Genomic DNA, 22,250 nt, shown 5'->3' with positions numbered 1-22,250 from the left:
GGTTCCTGGCTGAATAACTAGGTGTATGGGTCTTTAAGTGCATGTGTGACTAAAACGTAAAAGTACATGTCTTATTTTTTAACAACCGAGCACCCTCCCATTTTGCTACCTAGAGCACACCATAGGTGTGATTTAGGTGTAATAAAGGAGAGTGTAAATGTTGCTAAGTGGAATTAAATGCCAAGTCGTAGTGGCAGTAAAGTGAACACACAGGCTCAGGAGTAGCAAGCTTCTGTCAGGTTTAAAGTGTTACTTGTAAAATGACTCTATTAGTGCAGCAGGTCCACTACTAACATTTAATTTAGTCAAATTGTTTTTATTGGATTTTAACTGTGTAGAGCATTATACATTGTCAGCAAGCATCAACAAGATCATCAGTATTATACATTGAGTGCTGTTAGTACAAACAGTTTCTGATGTGTACTAATATTTGCCATAGTAGTCAGATTTTCCAATGATAACATTGTCGACCATTATTTTGCCTCAGAAATGCACAATGATTACCCATCATTATTCCACCATCCCACCTTTGAACCTCCCTGTGAACTATAAAACCATAAGGGAGCGCATAGGAGCTGCATGTTGTGAAATGCGTGCAGTTTGATGAGACCCGAGGGGCAGGCCACAGATATTCCCAGGTCCTTCGCCAGTTTTCTTATGATACTATATTTGGAAGCAATGGAATACCCTAGTACGGGTGGGGCAAGCTGTGAGTGGGAGGCCAATGGATAGAACCCAGGTATAGTCAAAGTTCTTAAAGTTATCCAAGAGTATGTCAGCCATGCTTTCCATTGTGAAGGCTTGCCATAACCAGGAGTGCCACTGTGTGATCGAGGGAGTGCTTATTATTTCCACGAGGTTGCAAATGCTGTCTTGGCCGTTCCCAAACAAAACCAGACAATGGAACGGTCACCTGAAGTTTGTTATTTAAAGGTTTCATCACGTAATCCCAGAAGTTCAAACCCATGCATGGAGAAGATTGGGTATCCTAGTATGTCTTTAATTTGTGCTCAAATTTCAGAACAGAAAGGCTGGATTATAGGACAGTCCCACCATATATGATGGAAGTCTCCTAGCAACCTGCATACCCTTCAGCACAGATCGGTTGCATTGGGAAAGTTTTTTTTTTGTTTATTAGTGTATAAGTACCAATCATATAATAACTTATAAGGTGCATCTCCCATCCCCAGAGAGTGGTTAAACTTGGGTATAACATGCATAGCTTCAGCCATCGTTCCCCTGGGATTGTGTCCCCCAAAACAGTGGACTGGAAGTCCATGTGTTATGGTCAGATTTTGGGGTAAGTTTCTAGTAAAATAGAATGGAGAGAGGAGATGGTAGCCTTGACCCCCTTCACTTGTCTTACAAATGTCTCAAATGGTGAGAGTTCTCTTCTGGCAGCATTTCTAAATTCTGGGTGGAGTACCGATGTTTCAGTTGTAATGAGAAAGGAGGAAGCAATACCAATTCTACCCTTTGGTTCTATTCACCACAAAATGTCTGTATTTGTGACAAAGTATTGCTCTCTCTGTCTTTGCCCATGACTTCCTTTGCAGCAATACACTGACCCAGCGCTCCTACTAAAATTCTGCATAAATGTTGTCACCATCTATCACCAAACTTACCAATCAATACCAGGCCCATAAAAATAACAGAGCAGCTGAATCATGAGGCGAATGAATCTAATATGTTGTTTAAACTATCTACAATAAACAAGACCAGCTTGTCATTTAGTAAGTGTATTCAAACATATTCATGAAAACGTAGGTTTTGGAACTTTATTAAACAAGTATTAGAAAATGTCATAAAGAAACGTTTATTCAGCATTTATAAAGAGAGCTTAATTCAAGAAATATTATTCATTAACAGAAATAAGTGAAAAAGAGCATTTCAAAACCCTAACTAATTCCCTGTCTCTACCCTCATTGCCTGAAAACAAAGCCTTTAAAAAGTCTCCTTTCCTTACGTGCGTTCGTCGATCAGCAGAACACGACCCTCTGGAATCAAGAAGCATAGGAAAAAGTCTGCTCCTTGAGCCAATTCTTATAGCCTAAAACTAAGGCTAAACTAACTATTTTCACATTCCAACAGCTGAATTCTGGCTCCCCATTAGCTGAACCACCTCATGCCACAGTAAATTGTGACATCTTCCACCTCAGGTCCGGGCTTTTACACAAAGCCATTGTTCATGCACAGAGTCCTGGCAGCACTTCCTTAGGCTGCTACATTTTGTAGCAAAGATGTTCATGAAATGCACAAAAGTACCGCGACTCACATCCTGGCCTTGAGCCTGTCCATTCTGAGCTTCCCGTAGCACAATAGCAAAACCTCTCCACTGGGTCGCCTTTGGCAGTTCTTTTGAAAACTTTTCACAGTAAAAGTTTATAGGCTTCTCATCTTTTTCAAAATAAGTTTTCTCGTGTGGCTTTACATCAGCAGGCCTCTTTTCAGAAAGCGTCAATTTTTCTGCGCGACTTTTTATCTTGCGTCACTTTTTCAGAATGCATTATTTTTCTGCAGCCAACTCTATGCTTCTTTTAGTAAACTATTAGTTAAACAAACATAAAACATCAATTAATTAAAGAATTGACATTTGTTCTGTTACCCACCCCCTTTGCTAAATGTTAATCCATTAATTATGTTACCTAGCAAAAGCACATTTAAGCAGCATATATTACCGTTGATGTACCAATCCGATCTGGAACTGCATTTGTCACAGAAAAGACAAGACAAAAGCACATTTAAAAAGCACATGCTATTATTTTTGACAGCAGCAGTTAGTATATGACAAGGACAATAGACAATAATTTTATGTATTATTTATTTTGCAGCTTGATTTAATAACATGCAGCAAAACATATTAGTTTTATTAAACATTATGGAAGTCTGACTTCACAAGGCCTGAACAAAATATTGTTCATTAACCCGCTCCATCAACACCAAGTACTAGAAATTTTTGAGAAAATGACATGGTGCTGCATAAACCTCCATAAATCCTTCTTATTGATTTTGACACTCCCTTCACCTGAGATAGAGACACTAGCGAATACTACTTTCCACTTTCCAGTGGGTTAAAAAAGAGCATCCGTATTTGTAGATTAAATTGATCTCAAGATTTTCGAGCAGTTTAGAACTAATTATCTCCCATTGCCTCAACAACTCAAAGCGTACCTCAAAAGATGGGCCCCAACATACCTATCGTAGCCTGACTATATCCAAGCCATCAAAATGACTGTTTTACTAAAGATTCCATACCTCTTTCAGGGCCTACCAATTAAAATGGAACAAGGATTCACACAATTACTCCCTCTAGTGACCAATCTTATTTGTCAGAATCACAGAGCCCAACTTTCTTACATAGTACTGCGCTTACCTTAGGAGGCGGGCAGATTAGCTTTTTCAGACTTCTTCTCCTACTATAAGGCAGCAAAGCTGAGAGTAATCTCTGAATGGACTCTGAAGAAATCAAACAAAAACACTGGCTCAATATGGGCCGGGCAATAGTGGGGCAATCTATTTGGGACTTGCTATGGAGAGCGAAAGCAGACCGACCCCTAATGCTCACTCTTAGATCTGGGGGTCTTTAGTTGGCAGAGGTAGGTACCACTGTCCAAATAAGGACCCTTGATTCTAGTCAGGGTAAGGAGGAAACCCTCTGAGATAACCCCTGCTCACCCTCTAGGTAGCTTGGCACGAGCAGTCAGGCTATTCGGGAAGCAATGTGCAAAGTATTTGTACCAACACTCACAGTAACACAGTGAAAACACCACCAACTGACTCCACAACAGTTTAGAAAAATAAAGGTGTTTATTCTATACTACACAAGACCAAAACGACAAAAATCCAACATACACAGTCTAAGAATATGGTTTCAAAAGAGTTCTTAAGTTTGTAAGGTAAGTTCTTTAGGTTGCGATAAAATAATCCACAGATGCGTGAAAAGTTCACAGTTGCGTCACGTTTACTCACAGTACCTTTTAGTTGCAACAAAGTTCCAAAAGCAGAAGCTGGTGCGGTGGAAAACAAGCGATGCTTTGCTCTTGAGACCCTGGGGAGGTGATGCGACAGCCCCGCTGCAGCAGCGGGCGTGTTACGGCAACTCCGGTCTGTATGGGGAGGAAGGCCACTTGTATGGATTCCGGTGCGTAGGTTCCGTAGGAAGTTTGTTCTCTCAAAGGCACGATGCAATGATCTCGAAGGGGCTGCGACGATCTCCGGGTGACGATGCGCAGTCCTGCAGTGATCCTCTCTCTCACAGCGCCTAGATGCGATCGTTCTGCGACGATGCTCGCAGCGACGTGATACGGTCCACAAGCAAGCGGTGCGGCGATCTCACCCAACGATGACAGGCTCTGCGACGACACTCGCAGTGATGTTCGATTTTCACACACCGGTTTGGTGCATCTGCAAACGACGGATATGATGGCTCTGGCTGCGGCGTCAGGCACTGCGACGATCTCGACCTGTGTAGTGGTGGGAAACTTCTCGCACTGTCGGGGATGCGCTCCACAAGCGAGCGATGTGACACTTTTCAATTGCAAAAGTCTCTGAAGCTTAGTGTCAAGCTTCCCAGCACAGGTACAACTTCCAGAGGCCCCACAACTGGATCAATCACTCTAGGAAGGACAGAACTCTCTCAGCAGAGTTCAGGGAAGCTGGGGGTGAAGTCCTTTTGCTCTTCTCATGCCCTTGGAGATTCCTTCAAGACAGGGGACACAGCACAGCAGCAAAGTCCTTTTCCTCTCCTTGGCAGCAAAGCAACAGGTCAGTCCAGCAGAGCAACAGCTGGACAGTCTTCCTTCTACAGATTCAGCTTTCTCCCTGGCAGAGGTTACTTCTTGGTTCCAGAATGATCTCATTTTCTGTTGTCAGGGGTCCTGTACTTATACCCCTGAAATTCTTTGTTCTCTTTGTGCATGTGGTTCTGAGCCCAGTCTGAACCAGTTCAGGGTGTTTCCTGATTACTTTGCTTTCCTGTCTTCTCCTTTCCTTTCAGAGTGAGGGGCAGGGTCGTCAGCCACCCAGCAGGAGGTGGAGCCGGTGCTAACTCCTCCCACCACTCAGGTTGCAAATGCAGTCATTCAGCCTAGGGCTGACTCAGCCAGCCCCCTGGGAAATACCAGGCTCCTGTCACTCTCAAACCAGACAGTCAATACACAAACAGGCCAAGGCACACAGAGGGGTCAGACAAGAGAACAGCAACTTTCTAAATGTGCTGTTCACGAGCACAGGATTTAAAAACAACCTTTTCTACAAGATGTGTTATTAAATTCTGAGTTCAGGGATACTAGATACTTATGTCCTATCTTGTTCCTATGGGAAGAAATGCTGGAAGCCACTGTAGCCAGCATTCCCCATATTAATCTATGGAGCAAGTTAGCCTTACAATAGTGGAAAACGAAAATGGCTGTAATTCACTACCAGAGCATGTCACCTGCACCAGTACATTCTCTACCTTTCACATACACTGAACCCTGCCCAGGGGGGTACCTTAGGCCTTCCATAGGGGTGACTAATGTGCATAAAAAGCAAGGTTTAGGCCTGGTCAGTGGGGACACTGACCAGGAGGACATGGTAGTTTCTAAACTGCACACATGCACTGCAGTGGCAGGCCTGAGACACCATTTTGGAGCTACTCCTATGGGTGGCACAATCATTGCTGCAGGCCCACTAGTAGCATTTCTCATCACCAGCCCTGGCACACCCAGTGCACTTTACTAGGGACTTCATGGTGATACAAATATGCCAATCATGTATATCCAATCATGATAACAATTTACATAGGGAGCACTTACACTCTGGCACTGATCAGCAGTGGCAGAGTGTCCAAAGCATCTAAACCAGCAAAAACAAAATCCAGCACAGCATAAAAAATACAGGAGGTAGAGGTAAAAAGATAGGAGAAAACCACGTCAAAGATGCCAGGTCTAACATTCACCTACAAGAACACACTTTATATGCTGAGACGACTAAACCACTCTGCCACTTGGGCTGCATTTCCCTCCCCGTTTACCCCTATTAGTTTTAACCCAGCCTTTCTCCCGGCACTTACAACAGTTTCCTTCAATCGCTGGAGGGATGGACGGCCATTACCATCTCTGACTTGTCCCAAGAATGGGAACATTTTTTCCTTTGAAAATTGTCACAAAGACTTCAGCCTACCTGATTCTGATAGGTGCCACTACACACAAATAACATTTAAATTCCAGGCCCTGGGCATAAGAAGTCTCTACTAGGTCTACAGATCAATTAAATATACCAATTTTAGATAAGTGAACTAAACCATGAGTGAGAATCATATATACTCTGGCTGTGTTAGTGACTGTATGGTAGTCTAAATTGGCATATAAGTGGCTTAGTGGATTCGTAACTGGTTGTGTTACTGAGTTTTTGGCTTTGTAATTGTGTACACAAGTGGTTCTATTAGTAGCAGATACATATGTCCTTTGTGAGTGGATGTGTAAGTTATTCTGTCATTGTCTGACTTTTTGTGACAGTGGCTGAATGGTTTTCTAAATAGGTATATTTTTGGCTGTGTAGGTGGGTGACTGGCTATATCATTTGGTTGTAAGGGTCTGTATGTGTGTGAAAGTGACTGAAATGTAAAATACCTTTGTTCCCTTAACCAAACAGCACCCTGTCCATTGGGCTATATAGTAAGTACCTTAGAGGTGGCATGTGTAAAAAAAGGAGAGCTTGAACATTGATAAGAGATTTTAAATACCAGGTCCTCCTAGCAATAAAAATTCACACACAATATCTGCAGTAGCAGGCCGAAAGGGCTTGTCTAGATGGGTGACTAGGTGCACTAGTTATTGAGTACATATCTGCATGAGTGTATCAGTCCCTCTGTGAGTGTGTCATTGGATATGTAAGTAACTATGTCAGCACATGTGACTGCCTCTTATAACTCTAAAGGTCTGTAAATGTGTTTGTAAGTGGATGTATGGATTGCTTACGTGTTGTCTTAGTAAGTGCAACTTGCTCTGTTACTGCTGGATATGCATGTGTGATTAAATGTGTCAGTGCCTCTTTCGCTGTCTTACTGGGTGGGTTGGTGGCCCTTTGATTTTGTACATAGATATGTGAGTCACAGCATTGGAGGGACACTGGATGTATACCTGGGTGTATGGGTCTCTAAGTGCGTGTGTAACTCAGTGAAACTTCAAAATACATGTCTAACAGTTTAGGCACATAGCACCCTGCCCTATGGCCTACCTATGGCCTACCATAAGGGTGACGTATATGTACTGAAGAGGAGTTTAAGGCTTGGTAAAGGTTTTAAATGCAAAGTCAACATGGTAGTAAAACTGCACATAGGAGCTTTGCAGTAGCCTGCCTGAGACATGTGTAAAGGGCTACTTGTCCAGATGGGTGAGTAAGAGTGTCAGTATATATCTTAGTGGCACCATCAGATCCTATGCAAGTGTATCACTGGATGTGTAAGTACCTATGTTGCTGGATTAGTAATTGTATGAGTCTGTACATGTTTATGAATGTGGCTGTATGGATTAATTACTGGCAGAAAGTTTAGGGTTATTCAACGGTGTGTGCAACCAGCTTAGTTTCTTCTGGATACATGGGTGCTATGGGGGCATATAATTGTATGTGTAACTGCCTCTTTTGCTCTCTCACTGGATGTGTGAATGGCTGTATGTTTTTATAAATAAGTATGCGAGTTGCTGTACGGGTGAGCGACTGGGTTTACAGGTGTGTAAGTATATGTTTAACTGACTGAGTGCTGAGTACATGTATGTGATGCAGGTATTTGAGTAGGCATACCAGTGCCTATATGAGTGTGTACATAATTAGATAAGTGTATGTAAAGGTGAGCAAATGGTTATGTGGTAATGATATTATAGTGTGTGACTGAGTGTGGCTTCCACTGTCTGATTATATGAGTGATGGGTACGTAAGTGCTTGTATGGTATTGTAACTGGGTGTGTAAGTGCTTGCCTCACTGTGTGAGAGGGTACAAATAAAATACTATTAAATTATGCACTATATGCAAACACATACATCTAATTGCAGACACAGTAATTCATACTGGCTTAAGAAAATTACTGTATTTTCAGTATACCAATTCCTCTTTCTCCTTTCTTAATCACTGTATCTTTTAGTTGGTATTCTCATCTAAGATACCTTATGTTTTGCCTTCTAGTATGCTGTTTAGAAGCTCCACATTTACTTTCATCTTATAGATGCTCAGAATGTTTTATCTAAATCAACTTTTTTATACTACAACCAAATTAGCATACCTGTGAACAACTTCTAAATGGTCAGTTTTTTGTAACCCTTACTATAGTTCCTGGAAAGTACCACAATTAGTTTTTTTCCCCTGTGAATCTACTGTGAGGCTTAGATAAGCTCCCCCATGTAACTTTGCGGTGGACCTGCGGACCCAGAAGGAAACCCGGAGAATCATTTTACTAACTACTAATATTTGTTTGCATTTATGTATTACTTTGAAAAAATTACCCAATTAAAAACCACACACTCCATAATTACCAATGTTACCACACTCCTCTTTTTCAGTTTCAAAGTGCAGTAATTTTTGTTCCCATTTCGAATATTCTTTTAGCTCCGTTTCCATGGTGACCGTGTTAGCAGCACTCTCTGTCCACCACTAGGTCAAAAGTACAAATGTTTTCTGTAAGCAACATACCATCTCCACCACCCAATCAAATATGTTCTTTTATATTCAATTTGTTGTTTACCATTTTAGCACTCCTTCATCTTCACTTCGCTGAGTGAGTTTCTGAGTCTGTGACTGGGTAAGTGAGTATCTGTTTGACTGGCTGTTTGAATGCATGAGTAGGTGTGTCACAGAGTAGATACGTGTGTGTTGATGAGTTAGTGTGTGACTGGTTGTCTCAATTACAGTATAGTAGCAATATGGGTACATTAGTGGCTGTGAGAGAGGTTGTATGAGTGTGTGTACAGTGGCTGTATGGGTGTGAGTGCTGGAATGCATGTGTTAATGAGTGTGTGAGTATCTCTGTGGGTATATGGTTGTGGGTGTGGATGCTTCTCCCAGTTTGTCAGTGGCTTTGTGAGTACCTTTGTGGGTGTGTGCGTTTTTGTATCGGTATGTACATTGGTGTTTGTGTTTTGTGAGTGGGTGTGTGAGTGTGTGTTTGAGTGTCTGTGGGAGTCTGTGAGTGACTGTGTGAGACCGTACATGTATCTGTCTGTGGTTGTGTGAGTGTTAGTGTGGGTCTATTACTAGGTCTGTGAGTTTGTGAGTGGGTCTGTGAGTGGGTGCGTCAGTTATTGAGTGGGTCTTTGAGGAGATGTGTAAGTTGGTGTCTGAGTGTCCTTGGTGGTCATTATGTGGGTGTGTGACTGGCTGTGTGACTGGTAGTATGGTCTGTTAGTGGGTTTGTTAGTACCTCTGTAGGTCTGTGAATAAGTCTGTCAGTGCCTGCATGGAATGTGAATGGGCATGTGAGTGGCTGTGTGGCTGAGTGAGTGCATTTATGAGTGGCTGTGTGGGCTTGTGAGTGGGTGTGAGAGTGTCTATGTAGGTCTGTGAGTAGATGTGCTAGTGCATGTGTGGCTCTGAGAGTGGGTAAGAGACTGCCTCATTCAGTCTAAAAGAGATTTTTCCCTAAAGTGCATCAAGATTCACAGATCTGTCCGGTGCACATTTACACGGAGCTACACTGAGAAAACAGATTCCCAAAGTAAAAAAAATGCTATAACTCAATTTTTTATGCAACATAGAGGGATCCTCTGACACTCATCTAACATGCCCATGGGTTCAGGGTATCTCTACCTTGGCCCATTTTATCACTTTACAGAACCATATTGAGGTGCTGGGACTATTCCTGATATTTAAAATGTCCTCTCAATCTGGTTGTTTTCAGCCAATCATCACCACCTCCCTGGGCATAATCACATTCTCCCCTCCTGGAGCCCTAGATGGCCCTTTGGATCAGTACCCCCCCAGAGCCAGCTTCAGCAATGTCCCAGGGTACCCACCCCCTGGGACATTGCAGTTTGGTATGGCTTGGCGGGAGCAACGCTCCTGCCAATCCATAGCAAACCTACTCTGGCAGAGAAAATAGACAATGGTCTCACTTGCTGATAGGGGAGCATGTCTACTTCCCTGCCCGCTCTCAAATGAGCAAAGAAACAGACACATTGCTTTGATATCTAGGGAGCTGCATGTTAGCAATACCCCAGGGCAGGTCTTTATACATTTCTTAAAAAAAGGGGAAATGGGCCTCGTGGCCCCCCTCCAAAGGTCAATTTTGGCCCACGGTCCCCATCCCCTGGGACCAGGCCTCAATATCTTTTTTTTAAAGGGGTGAGAGGTTTGTGCTGCCCCTCTACCCGAGCCAATATTGGTTACAGGGACACCATCCTTTGGGGCCTAGCCACTTCATTTGGGACCACACAGAGAGCCTGAAGGGCACCACGGTCCCTGTTGGCTCCTCACCTCCTGTGGGAACCACCATTACATTGAGTTCCAGGGAGGTGCTAATATGCAGCTTTCTGATCTCAAAGCAATGTCTTTTTCCCTACTCGGTTGATAGAGGGCAGGGAAACAGACATGCTCTGCTTCCTGCAATTGAGGTTGATTTCTGCTCTCACTTGCTGAAAGCAGAGTGTTTGCTGTGGTTTGGTGGGAATAGCAAACTACAGTGTCCCAGGGGTGGGCAACCCGGGACATTGCTGGTTCCTACTAAGGACCCTCAGGATTCAAGGGGAGAAAATTCCCCAACCTAGAACGCGCCAGGAGGCGTGTTTGCAGAGTGGTGGTTAATGGGGACATGGCTCGTATCCACAATCAGCAATCCCACTTTCTGGGGCATATGGGAGGTATCAGGTAGGCTAGTTTGCCCCTAAGGACTACAAGCAGCAAAATAGACTTCCTCCAGAGCATGCCAGGAAGCGCGTTTGCAGAGTGGTGGGGAAAGGGGGCGTGGCTTGCTTAGCAATCATTCTCTATGGGACTTACTGGAGGTAATATGAGGGGTAGATGGCCCCCAAGGGTGACCTAGGTGGTCAACTACCCCTCCTGTTATCTCCAAAAAGTCCCATACAATGGGACTGCTGAGAGGTCATCGGAGGCGTTGCTCACCTTTTAACACCACTCTGCAAGTACTGGTTGGGGGATGAAATCCACTTTACTGCTGAGGGTCTTTGGCAGCCAAGTAGCCCTCCTGGTACCTCCTGTAAGTCCTATGCAGTGGAATTCCTGAGCACCTGTTGGATGCCCAGACCTCTTTCTCCACCACTATGCAAACATGACTACCAGTTAGAGAAATATTTGTAGCACAACAGGTCTTGCATTTGCAAGAGTTCGAGCTATTGGTGTTGTAAATAAATATAAAAATAAATTACTAATGTTTTTGGGAATTGAGCGGATGTACTTTGTGTGTAGTGGAATTATCAATCAATCAATCAATCAAAGGAAATTGTATAGCGCGCTACTCACCGTAAGGGTGTCAAGGCGCTGAGGGGGGGGGGGGTTCGCTACAGCAGCTAGTTCTTGAGTTGTTTCCTGAAGGAGAGGTGATCCCGGGTCAGCCGTAGGTGAATGGGGAGGGATTTCCATGTTTTGGCTGCTAGGTAGGAGAAGGATCTTCCTCCGACTGTGGATTTCTGAGTTCGTGGGACGGAGGCGAGGGCGAGGCTGGCGGATCGGAGCTGGTGGGTGGGTGTGTAGAAAGTGAGGCGGCTGTTGAGGTATTTCGGGCCTGTGTCGTGGAGAGCCTTGTGTGCGTGGGTGAGGAGTCTAAACGTGATTCTCTTGTTGATGGGGAGCCAGTGCAGGTCTTTCAGGTGGGCTGAGATGTGGCTGCGACGAGGGATGTCCAGGATGAGTTGTGCTGAAGCGTTCTGAATGCGCTGGAGTCTTTTCTGGAGTGTGGCTGTGGTTCCAGCGTAGAGGGTGTTTCCGTAGTCCAGATGGCTGGTGACGAGGGCCTGGGTGACCGTCTTCCTGGTTTCTGTGGGGATCCATCGGAAGATCTTCCAGAGCATGCGCAGGGTGTTTAAGCAGGATGATGAGACTGCGTTCACTTGCTTGGCCATCGTGAGGGAGGAGTCCAGGATGAAGCCCATGTTGCGTGCATGGTCCGTTGGTTTGGGTGCGCTGCCCAGGGCAGGGGGCCACCAGGAGTTGTCCCACGCGGAGGGAGATGGTCCGAGGATGAGGACTTCTGTCTTGTCTGAGTTCAGTTTCAGACGGCTGATCTTCATCCATTCTGTGACGTATCTCATTTCTTCCTGGAGGTTGGCTTTGGCAGTGGTGGGGTTGTTGGTGAGGGAGAAGATCAGCTGGGTGTTGTCGGCATAGGAGATGATGTTGAGGTTGTGTTGGTGTGCGATGGCTGCGAGACAGCCCCTCCCAAGTGTTTAAAGCCCCAAGGAGGTGGTGGTCCCGGGGACCGGGGTCTATTTGAGTATTTATTGCCCTGGGGAGGTAGTGGTCCCCGGGGCAGTGTGAGGGCACTCGAGCCCCCCTGAAAAATTATTAATTATAGCCCCAGGGAGATGACGGTCCCCGGGGCTTGGGGTGCCTTTGAGGCCCTCCACCCTCATTTTACTGAAGGCCTCAGGGAGATAGTGGTCCCCTGGGCTTGATAGGCCCCACGAGGCCACCCACCCTTATTTTAATTATGCCCCAGGGAGGCGGTGGGCTCCGGGACTGCGCGTGGGACATATGCCCCCACACATAAATCATAAAGCCCCAGGGAGGTGGCAGTCCCCAGGGCTGCCACCCCCCGGGACTGCCCTGCCTAGTCTTTAGTATTCAGATGTGTTTTCTTTAATAACAGGCGTATGTATGTCTTTTTTAAGTCTTCTGGGAAAACTCCTCTCATTAAGGAGTTGTTGATGAGTGTTCTGACTGGAATGGCAGCTGAAGTTGTTAAGAGTGTTTTGTGGATGTAAGGTGGACAAGGGTCTGAGTTTCTAGAACGTATGTGGTATTTAGTGTATAGCAATTATTGAGAGTAATTATGTAGTATGGTAGTCTGTGTTGTGGAGGGGTAACCTCAGATTTTGTCTTCCTTGTTTCCATAGAAACTAAATTATGAACTCAATGAGACAAAAAAGAAGGAATCACTTAGGAGCACTTCTGGAACTAATCAGAGGTATGAGTAGGGCCACTAGAATGATGCAATTGTTTGGCTGCACAGACTTACACACAGTTATACATTTTCTGCATTCGCTACATAATCCATCATCTGCTGCCTAATCTGCAAATTTGAACAAAAAAAGCCCTGTTTCTAGCTCAAACCACTCAAATGTTACCAAAAATGCAGCAACAAGTGTTACAGCGCAGTGGAAGGCCCTTTTCAAATCAAGAATGGTCCCTGTTACTTATTGGCGTATGTATGTCTTCTTTAAGTCTTCTGGGAAAACTCCTCTCATTAAGGAGTTATTGATGAGTGTTCTGACTGGAATGACAGATGAAGTTGTTAAGAGTGTTTTGTAGATGAAAGGTGGATAAGGGTCTGAATTTCTAGATTCATATGCATTGATATTGTCGTGGTATCTTCCCCCCTGGCAGGGCTAGTTTGAAATGTTGTGGAATTAGCAAACATGTGTTTAGGTTTCCATATTCCACATGTGCCTCCTTATGTATCTGAAAACCCATACAGTAATGGTATGTGAAGGTGGGCATGCATATGGAATTTGTGGGTTCATTTTCCAGAAAGGTCAATGTTGCTCCCTTTATCCATATGTAGTGTGCCCTTGGTTTAGAGCATGGGTACTCACAAACTTTCTCTCGGGGCCAACGTTACAGTGTGGTTTGTGGCTGAGGGCCGCACCGGTGGGGGTGGGGTCAGAGGGGGAGGCGGCGGGGCTAAAGCAAACAAAAATTGTGACCATGAGGTTAAACACAGGTCCCTGCAGCAGACACCTTCGTCCACTGAGCCACGAGACCTAGCATGCACACATCTTTCTCTCTCTCCCTCCCTCTCCCTCCCTCTGTGTCTCCCTCCCTCTGTATCTCCCTCCCTCCCGGTGTGTCTCCATCCCTGTCTCCTACTCTCCCTCTGTGTCTCCCTCCCTGTCTCCCACTCTCTGTTTCCCTCCCTCCTGCCCTCTCTGTGTGTCTCCCTTCTCCTTCCCTCTGTGTCTCCCTCCCTCCCTCTCTGTCCTCTCACCTGTGTGTGTGTGTCAGCCCTCAGCCCGGGCTGAGACAGCTTCCCCGACCGCGCGCAGACAGCTGCACCAAGCACTTCATGGGTCTTTAAAAGACCATTTACATGTTAAGTAGGCTTTGTTGAAATTCACCTCTTAGGCTCCTGCAGCTCCCCTCCGAAAATCAATGGAATCACTACGAGTACCCTTGGTTTAGAGGGTGAATGTTCCCCAGGTTTGAAGTAGCAGGTTTGGATTATTTGTGCTATCTATCCGGTGATTGTGGCCTTAGCTCTAGGTGTGCTGTTAGACACTTTTGCAAATAAGACAAACAGCTGATTTGCCTTTCTTAGGGTCTTTTTTCTTGGATTTAATACATGAGCACCCTTCGTGCATGCAATGTATGTAGTGCTCTTTTGCCATGTGCTTTTGGATTTTGAAAGAACACAGGTAATTGAAATGTTTACTTGACATTGAATTGTGACACCTTCTTGGGAATGAACTAGGAATTGGTTCTTAGAAGTACCTTGTCTTTGTGTGTTTGTGGGTAGGGCCCTTGAGCACTTGTAGTTTGCTGATCCCAGGCAGAAAATTGATGGCTATTATTATGGCCTTTTTTAGTGTTAAGAAATTAAGTTCCACTTTGTGCATTGGCTCAAATGTTTCTGTCATTAGTTGACCAAGCATGTTGCTTAGATTCAACATAAGTGTTGGTATGGCCTTAGGCGGTGCTACCTTCTTTGAACCTTCCAGAAACCTCTATATTACCAGGGATGTGAAAAACCTGTTTCTGATAGTCCCATGTTGTAAGCTTCAATGGAGGTTGTTGACTTTGAGTGAAGCATATGGTATCCAGGATAAAGGTAAGGTATATTAGTCCTGCTTTCTAACACAATTGGACATATTTGTTCCATTTAGTGGTATAGAATTTGTGTTGTAGCAGGGTTTCCGTTCTCCCACAGAACTGTGCATAGAGATCTAGAACCTCAGTGAGTTAGGATGATCCAAAAACTCATCTCAGTGTCAGAAATCTCGTTACCTAGCTAGCTACAGTGTCTCATGGATCATTATGGAATGATCCCTGTATTAGACAAACCAGAACATGATCTTTAGAATACCTCAGGAATCGTGGAACACATGAACACTCTTTCGTTATATAATCATTTCAAACCAAAACTGAGAGTCAAAGAACACAAGTGCAAGTTTGAAATATTTATTATTCAATGCAAAGTTCTCAAACGCAGTATCTTGTATAATACCAAAATGCAGATTATAAAAATCAGAGTCAGCAGCATAGTCACTAATCCATAGTAAGCAAAAGGTGCTAGCATGTTATAATGCAAAATCTATAGAAATCTATATCACCTATATTTCGTGCACCCTATCTTAGCATATTATATTATATCTAAGAAGGTCTCATTCGGGCTTTAGCAGGGCGGCCCCATACCTCTCAATGTCAGTAGGAGCAGTTCACATCAACCGCTACCAGCTCTCTTCATGCGCAGCACCAAGTGTCTGCGTTCATTCCGTGTAACTCTATCTTAAACCCGCGTAGAGCCCAAAATGTTGGCATCAACATTATTTGTGTTATGTCTAATGTGGTGCGAGGATCAAGCCTCCCAGCAACCTTGTGTTAGGTTAATTTTAGAGTGTGCAGCTCTCAGTGTGCAGACAGTTGTACCAAGTGTACCAGGCAAAGCTGATAGCATAGAAATAACATATTATTCTCAAATAAACCACCTCACCGCTTCTAGGGTGAAGGCGACAACAACAAGTATGTGTCGTGTGCAAAACTGAAGCCGAAGGAAAAAAGGCTGTTTAAACATGTAATGCACTCATGCTAACTTAACGCAATATATGTAACGAAGTATCCATATGACAGTGTATACTAGCTATTTTTGATTTTCATTGTTCTGGATGGAAGGGGGAGTTGACCAAATTCTAAGTGCCCAGGTGCCATATTGCTAGACTGAGAGTGACAGGTTCCAGATGGCATATTTAAGGGTCTTATAGAGCCCTAGCCAGACCCGAAAGAATCGCAGCACTATACCACATTTGTCTTGATGCGATGGGACACATATTATTTCAATAAGTAGCATTGACTCATGTTGACTCCTGTTAAGGCTTGGAGAGGATAATAGGAGCGAATCAAAAGGCCAGCAATGAAGGAGACTTCTTGTTGAAGTGTCTATATTCTTCACTGGGCAAGATTCCTGTGGCCTGAGGAGATATGTCTCATCGGGTGGAAGCTGTCAATTCGGAACAGTTCGGTTGAGGTCTTTGAAGGAGGGGTTGCTCCTGATATGGGCTGGGTTTGAGTTCCAGATTTTAAGCGCATTTCCAGAGAAGGAGCGCACTAAGGTTTTTTTATGTGTTTTAGGAGGAATGAGGAGTAGTGTGTTAGCGCTCCTGAGATTTCTTGTCTGGCATAATTGTTCCCTTTACCTTATGAGCCAGCTGTTTGTGGATTTGATAGGAATCCTCTGTTCTGATATTGAGTGTCTGAATTTGTCTGTCAACATTCATATTAGGGGTATCAGTGGAAAGGCATACAAAAGTCCATGCTTGGAGGACCCGGACTCCTGAAAAGGTTGTGTAGTGCCTCTTACTAGAGCTCTCAATCGAGGGATACATTTGAGCAAATGGTTAGCCTGCCTGTTTCTACATTTTGGATGCCTGGTAGGTCAACCATTTGCAGTGTTGTGTCTATTTGAATTGTTCATCTCCATTTCTCCTGTGCTATTTAGAACAGGTGGAAACATTTCAACTCTCCTAGATTGTTGAAGAAGAACATTATTGTTATATTGTTTGTCTGGATCAATTCTGTCTTTCCCTTCACCTGCACCTCAAAGGCCTTCAGTGCTAGGAACACTGTCTTTAGTTGCAGATGGTTTATGTGTTTACATTTCTTCTATCGGGTAACACAGACCTCTGCTCTTTAGATTCTCCCCATGCTGCATGAGAAGTATCTGTGCTGATGGTCACTGTTGGAGCTATAATTGTTAGTAGTTCCAATGGTTTCCCCACTGTAATGTAATGTGTGCTCAATCAGGTTATCTCCTTTTGATTCCTCTCTGTGACACCACTAGATCATCCCGCCTCCCAGTGATCTGTGACAATTTGTTGTTAATCCATTCTAGTAATGTACACAATGAAGCTTGGCCTGAGGTGTGGGAAATATGCATGATGCTGTTATACCCATCAGCTTTATTTCTGTTGTCACTGTCAGGGACTGACCCTTCCGGCCTTAAGGTATAGGCAAGTTTATTCTGTTAATGCCTAGAGTGTCTTTTGCACTGGGTGAGCTCTTTCTGTCCGTAAGTTCAGTATCACTCCCAGGAATAACTTTAACTTTTCAGGCTGCAGCAAACACTTTTCCTGGTTTATTGAGAATCCCAATTTGTAGACTGTCAGGGTGACAGTTTGTATATCCTGTTGACACTTGTGAGTTTGCCAATAATATCCAGTTATCCAAGTACGATCAGACGTATATTCCTTGTTTCCGGTGTGTGGCTACTGACACTAGACAATTTATGAATTCCCTTGTTGAAGATTTTATGCAAAATCATTGCACCATGAAATAGTAGTAGTATGACATATCTGACGTACCTTCTGTGTCTTTGATTTATTAAGAAATGTGGATAGGTGTCCCATAATCTATTGTGACCATGAAGTCTCCTTTCTTCAGGAGTTGGATGACCTCTTGCAACGTTGCCACGTTGAAGTGTTGCATCCTTATGAGCTTGTGTTAACATCCTAGGTCTAGAGATGGCTTTCTTGTGATCTTCTGTTTTCGTGCTAGGGAACAGGAGATGTAACTCTCCTCTCTTGTTTCTCCTCATGCAACTCTTTCTAGTGATTGTTTCGTGATGAGTTATTTGCCCTCCTGGTGCAGTTATAGTCTTTCTCTTATGTTAGACACCTCGATGTTCAACTCTTGCTGTAAAACACTCTCCAGAATGCTTTCTCTTTCGACTGTTGACCATTATCTATAATGCAGTCTCCTTTTCTAAAACTTGACTATGCACTGTAAAAACCTCTATCCTCTTCTGCAACAATTGCTTTGTAGCTAGATTTGTATTACTTTATTCAAATTGCCCCATGTTGGTGTCAATTTATTGTAATTTGAAAGTGCCTTTACTTTGTTCCTGTTTTATTAATGATACATCAATGCCTAAGCAAATCTTTTAAATATCAGTGATGTAGTTAGCTCATTGCTTGTCTTATTTTTGTTATAATGAGATATTTTTTTCCTTGCCAGGCATTCACATTACCCAGCAATGCTGGCATCCCACTGGGTACAGGTTTCGCTCCAACCTACGTCAGACTAGAAATCCACTATAACAACGCAAAGTTGGAAAGCGGTAGGTGCTCGGGTGTGGGAGTATGTTTTAATTTAGAAAGGTCCAGATCACTTAGGATCAAAGATGTTGCTTCTTTTGTAGGCTTGTTAAAACTCTCAATACTCCATGATTGTGACAATACTGCTGTACAGGGTAAACTACAGCATTTATTTCGCACCAAAGTGAAAAGTGAAAATGTTCCAATTCATGATACATCTGCAAAAAACAAAGACATAAATAAACAGATGCACAACACTTTAAATTGCCTTTGAGCAATTTGCAGCAGAATACTAGTTTAAAGCAAACTTAATTTTGATATTTAAAGGTCTTTTAATTCATTTGTATGTCATCATGGCGCCTTGTATATAGGATACATTGTTCACCTGTTTCTGGAACTATTTTCTTTTCTTTTACTGATTGTGGTTCCAAAGTCCTTCATTAAATAACTTTTTCACATGTTAAAGGTGTAATGACCCTTCTGGATTTCTTTTAAATTGGTCCAATGGGACATATTTCCCTTTTACAGAGTTATTTTCATCCAATTTGACTGCTTCGATAATTATATAGACAGGATTGAACCTCCTTTCACAAAAGCCCTTGACATAAGGTTTAGGTTGGGTATACCCCGTAACACATTTACAGCCAAATGGAAAGGTAGCCTCGGGGTAACAACATTTATCTTGCATGCAGAGGGGTGAAGAAACCAATGATCATTTATTGTTCTTTTTTTCAAATTATCATAAGCAGCAAACACATTAAATTTTCCTCTATGTCGTCGCCTGGGTGTCCACCAGTGCAGGGTATGGAGAGCAGACTCATCCCCTGTCATTGTTTTTTTCCCATTGCTAAGTATCAATAGAGTATTTGGCCACTTTGAAGTAAAATGTCCTCTATTTCTCCCCCACAACACTGGCCCCTTCCAGCCATTTAGATATATATTTTTTATATTGGATTGTATGGTTTTATTGTTCCTATCAAACCAGTGTTGGTATCACACAAGTTTGTAAATTATTTGTTTATGAATTGTTTTTAATCATTGTAAAAATGTATTGTACTCGTACTGTACAGCAGATTTTTCAAATATTTTAGTATACAAATATCCAAGGAGATGGACAGTTTCACAGAATATAATCTAATACTGGGAGTGGCATGCCACAGGCAGATATGACACACAGGAGGACCCTTACATTGACCCTGTGAAAGAGTGCTGCATTGTGAATGATGGTTATCTTGGGGCAATTCAGTAAGAGTTGCATATGATTAAGACAGTAAAATAAACAATTGATGTACAAAATGCTGGACAATTCAAACATTCACCCCCCCAGCCACATGGATCTGGGTTTAATCCATCATTCTTTTTCTCACCACACCACCCCAGTTTGGACCCAGCCACATGCAAATTTGTCTTGACCCTGTTCCTGATGGGAACAGTCCAGCCCTAACTGCCAAGTCAGGTCCCCCCTGGACCGGAAACAAGCATCCTGGGACCAGTTTCAGGGCAGTAACAGTAAGACAGTAACCATCATGTCAAAAATGTACTATGTAAATAAATCTCGGTGTACAGGTATCACAGTATGTATTATGCAGTCTCTATCTGTAGATCTATGGATGACGAACAAGAGAAATTTCACATATAAGTACAGGTTGACCTGGAACCTGTTGCTTTTTGCTTAAGTCTGTTCAGTAATTTATGGGGCTGACTTAGTAAACAGAAGTTCAAGATCGGAATTATAGGGAAGCATCATCCAAAACTTGGCCATAAATTTGGAGTATAACTGCCCTTCAACCTGTCTAGATAGCCAATCCTCATAAGATTTAATCTCTTGGCATGTGCTGCAAATCAGAAATCTCCATGCTCATGTACGTAATTTCATGAGCCTTAGCTTTTACTTATCCTCTACATTTCCTGATATCTACCACATGGGTGTTATTTGAGAGCCAGCAATACTGACTTTTAGACCTTTTTGTGGAAATTTGCTGAGTGAGACTGTACAGAGCTTTTCATAGAGTGCCTTACCAGCTTTGACCTTCATCTGAAAAGAGACATTTCTCACAGACCAAAGAACATTTGTGCCAAATCTTCAGTGCTAGCACTCATTGCCGATTACTGCTAATTAAGTGGAGGTGCCATAGTGTCTTCATGTCGAGGCATACCACAGAAGTGAGTACTCATCCAGATTTACTAGAATCTGCCATTTTCAAATACTTGTTAGGACGTACAAAAGATTCATCATTTGCCTCTTCATTGTCTGAGTAGGAGCTCCGAGAACTTTTGCTTTTGGTAATGGCATTTGTGACCACAAGGCTTATGTTTGCTGTTGAGAACATAAAACTGATTACACACATGAAGTGTCCAAGAGAGTAAGCTATGACCGGGCCATGTGACTACATTACTTGAACTGGACCCATCACTTGGTAGATTTTTGTATGAGAATATTGTAGGCTTCCCAATCCTGTCTCAGGTATTTGGAGAACATTGATTACCTCTTCATCTTGCTGTTTAAGGTCCATTAATGCAAATTATAGTACCATGGTTGAGGTGACCCACCCAATCTTATATTTGCCAATTTTTTTCTTTAAGCACCTTGTAAAAAAGCAGGACTTTTGAAAATAAATTATACAGGAAAATAGGTGGCACTGACTGCTCCTGCTGTTAGACAACTCTAGTTCATAGCTTTGTCATGGACTTCAATCATCTCTGCTTCATAGATACTAAGATGATTAAAAGGAATCACATTGGCCAGTTTACTTGCAGAGCAGAACAAGAATGAATGTGTGCATGAACACTGCGGGGACTCAGTAGAAAATTTAAGTTAAATGAAAAAATCAATTTCCAGAAGAACAATAAAACTTGGCATAGGCCAAACCCAGAAAACAAGAAAAGTAAAAAATGTAAAGGTCTCAATAAATTAATCCTTTGTTCAACCCTTAAATGCTGGCAACACACGGCCAGGATTAACTTAGGAGACAGGTGTGCAAAGCATTTAGAAACACCAATACAATAAATAAATAAGACATAACACACAATAAAATTCCAACACCAATTTATAGCCCCACCAGTGCTCATGTGTGTCGGACGGCCCCAGGCCCACACATTTCTGAGAGCTAGACACCCGGGGGAGTCCAGGGAGGTGTGGTTTATGTGGATCTCCCAATATTTTCCTACCCAAAATCCCCTCAAACTTTAAAATTAGCTAAAAAAACTAATTTTCCTCACTTTTCTCTGTGTGAATATTGTGTGATCACCAGGCCAGCACACATTTCCTACCACGCAGCATTCCCCCAGGTCTCCCAATAAAAATGGTACCTCACTTGTGTGGGTAGGCATAGTAGCCGCATCAGGAAATGGCCAACATTCTACTTTGGAGGTTTGCAGTGGATTCTGGGTAGGAAAACGTTGGGGAATCCATGCAAGCCACACCTCCCCAGACTCCCCTGGGTGTCTAGCTTTCAGAAATGTGTAGGTATGGTAAGTTTCCTTAGATGTCCACTGAGCCCGGGGCCAAAAACCTGTGTGCCCCTATGCAAAATCTAGTCTTTTTGTGATAGGTAAAGTTGATGGCTCCTCAATACATTTTGAGCCCTTGCCTGTCGCGGTTACTTGGCCCACCCATGCAAGTGAGGTACCAAGTTTATCGGGAGACCCTGGGGTAATGCTGGGTAGTAGGAAATTTGTGTCAGCCCAGTGATGCCACAACTTTTCCAAACAGAAATTTGACAATATTTAGATTTTTTTCAGCTAAATTTGAGGTTTGCAGGGGATTCTGGGTAGGAAAACATTGGAGGATACATACAAACCTA

At 43.2% G+C, this 22,250-nt stretch overlaps 1 protein-coding gene across 1 annotated transcript in view; it reads left to right on the top strand.

The window, feature by feature from the left end:
- The window catches only part of LOC147700838 (DBH-like monooxygenase protein 2), a 187,402-nt gene that overhangs the window by 55,367 nt on the left and 109,785 nt on the right, over positions 1-22,250 (top strand). Inside the window, exon 6 of the mRNA XM_086928507.1 lies at positions 18,368-18,470. Within this exon, the coding sequence (XP_086784633.1) occupies positions 18,368-18,470 (103 nt within the window). The remainder of the gene's footprint in view (positions 1-18,367; positions 18,471-22,250) is intronic.

This window comes from Lissotriton vulgaris, chromosome 7 (genome assembly GCF_964263255.1).
Source record: "Lissotriton vulgaris chromosome 7, aLisVul1.2, whole genome shotgun sequence".
Lineage (NCBI taxonomy): Eukaryota > Metazoa > Chordata > Amphibia > Caudata > Salamandridae > Lissotriton > Lissotriton vulgaris.
This window is presented reverse-complemented; position numbering and strand designations above follow the sequence as displayed.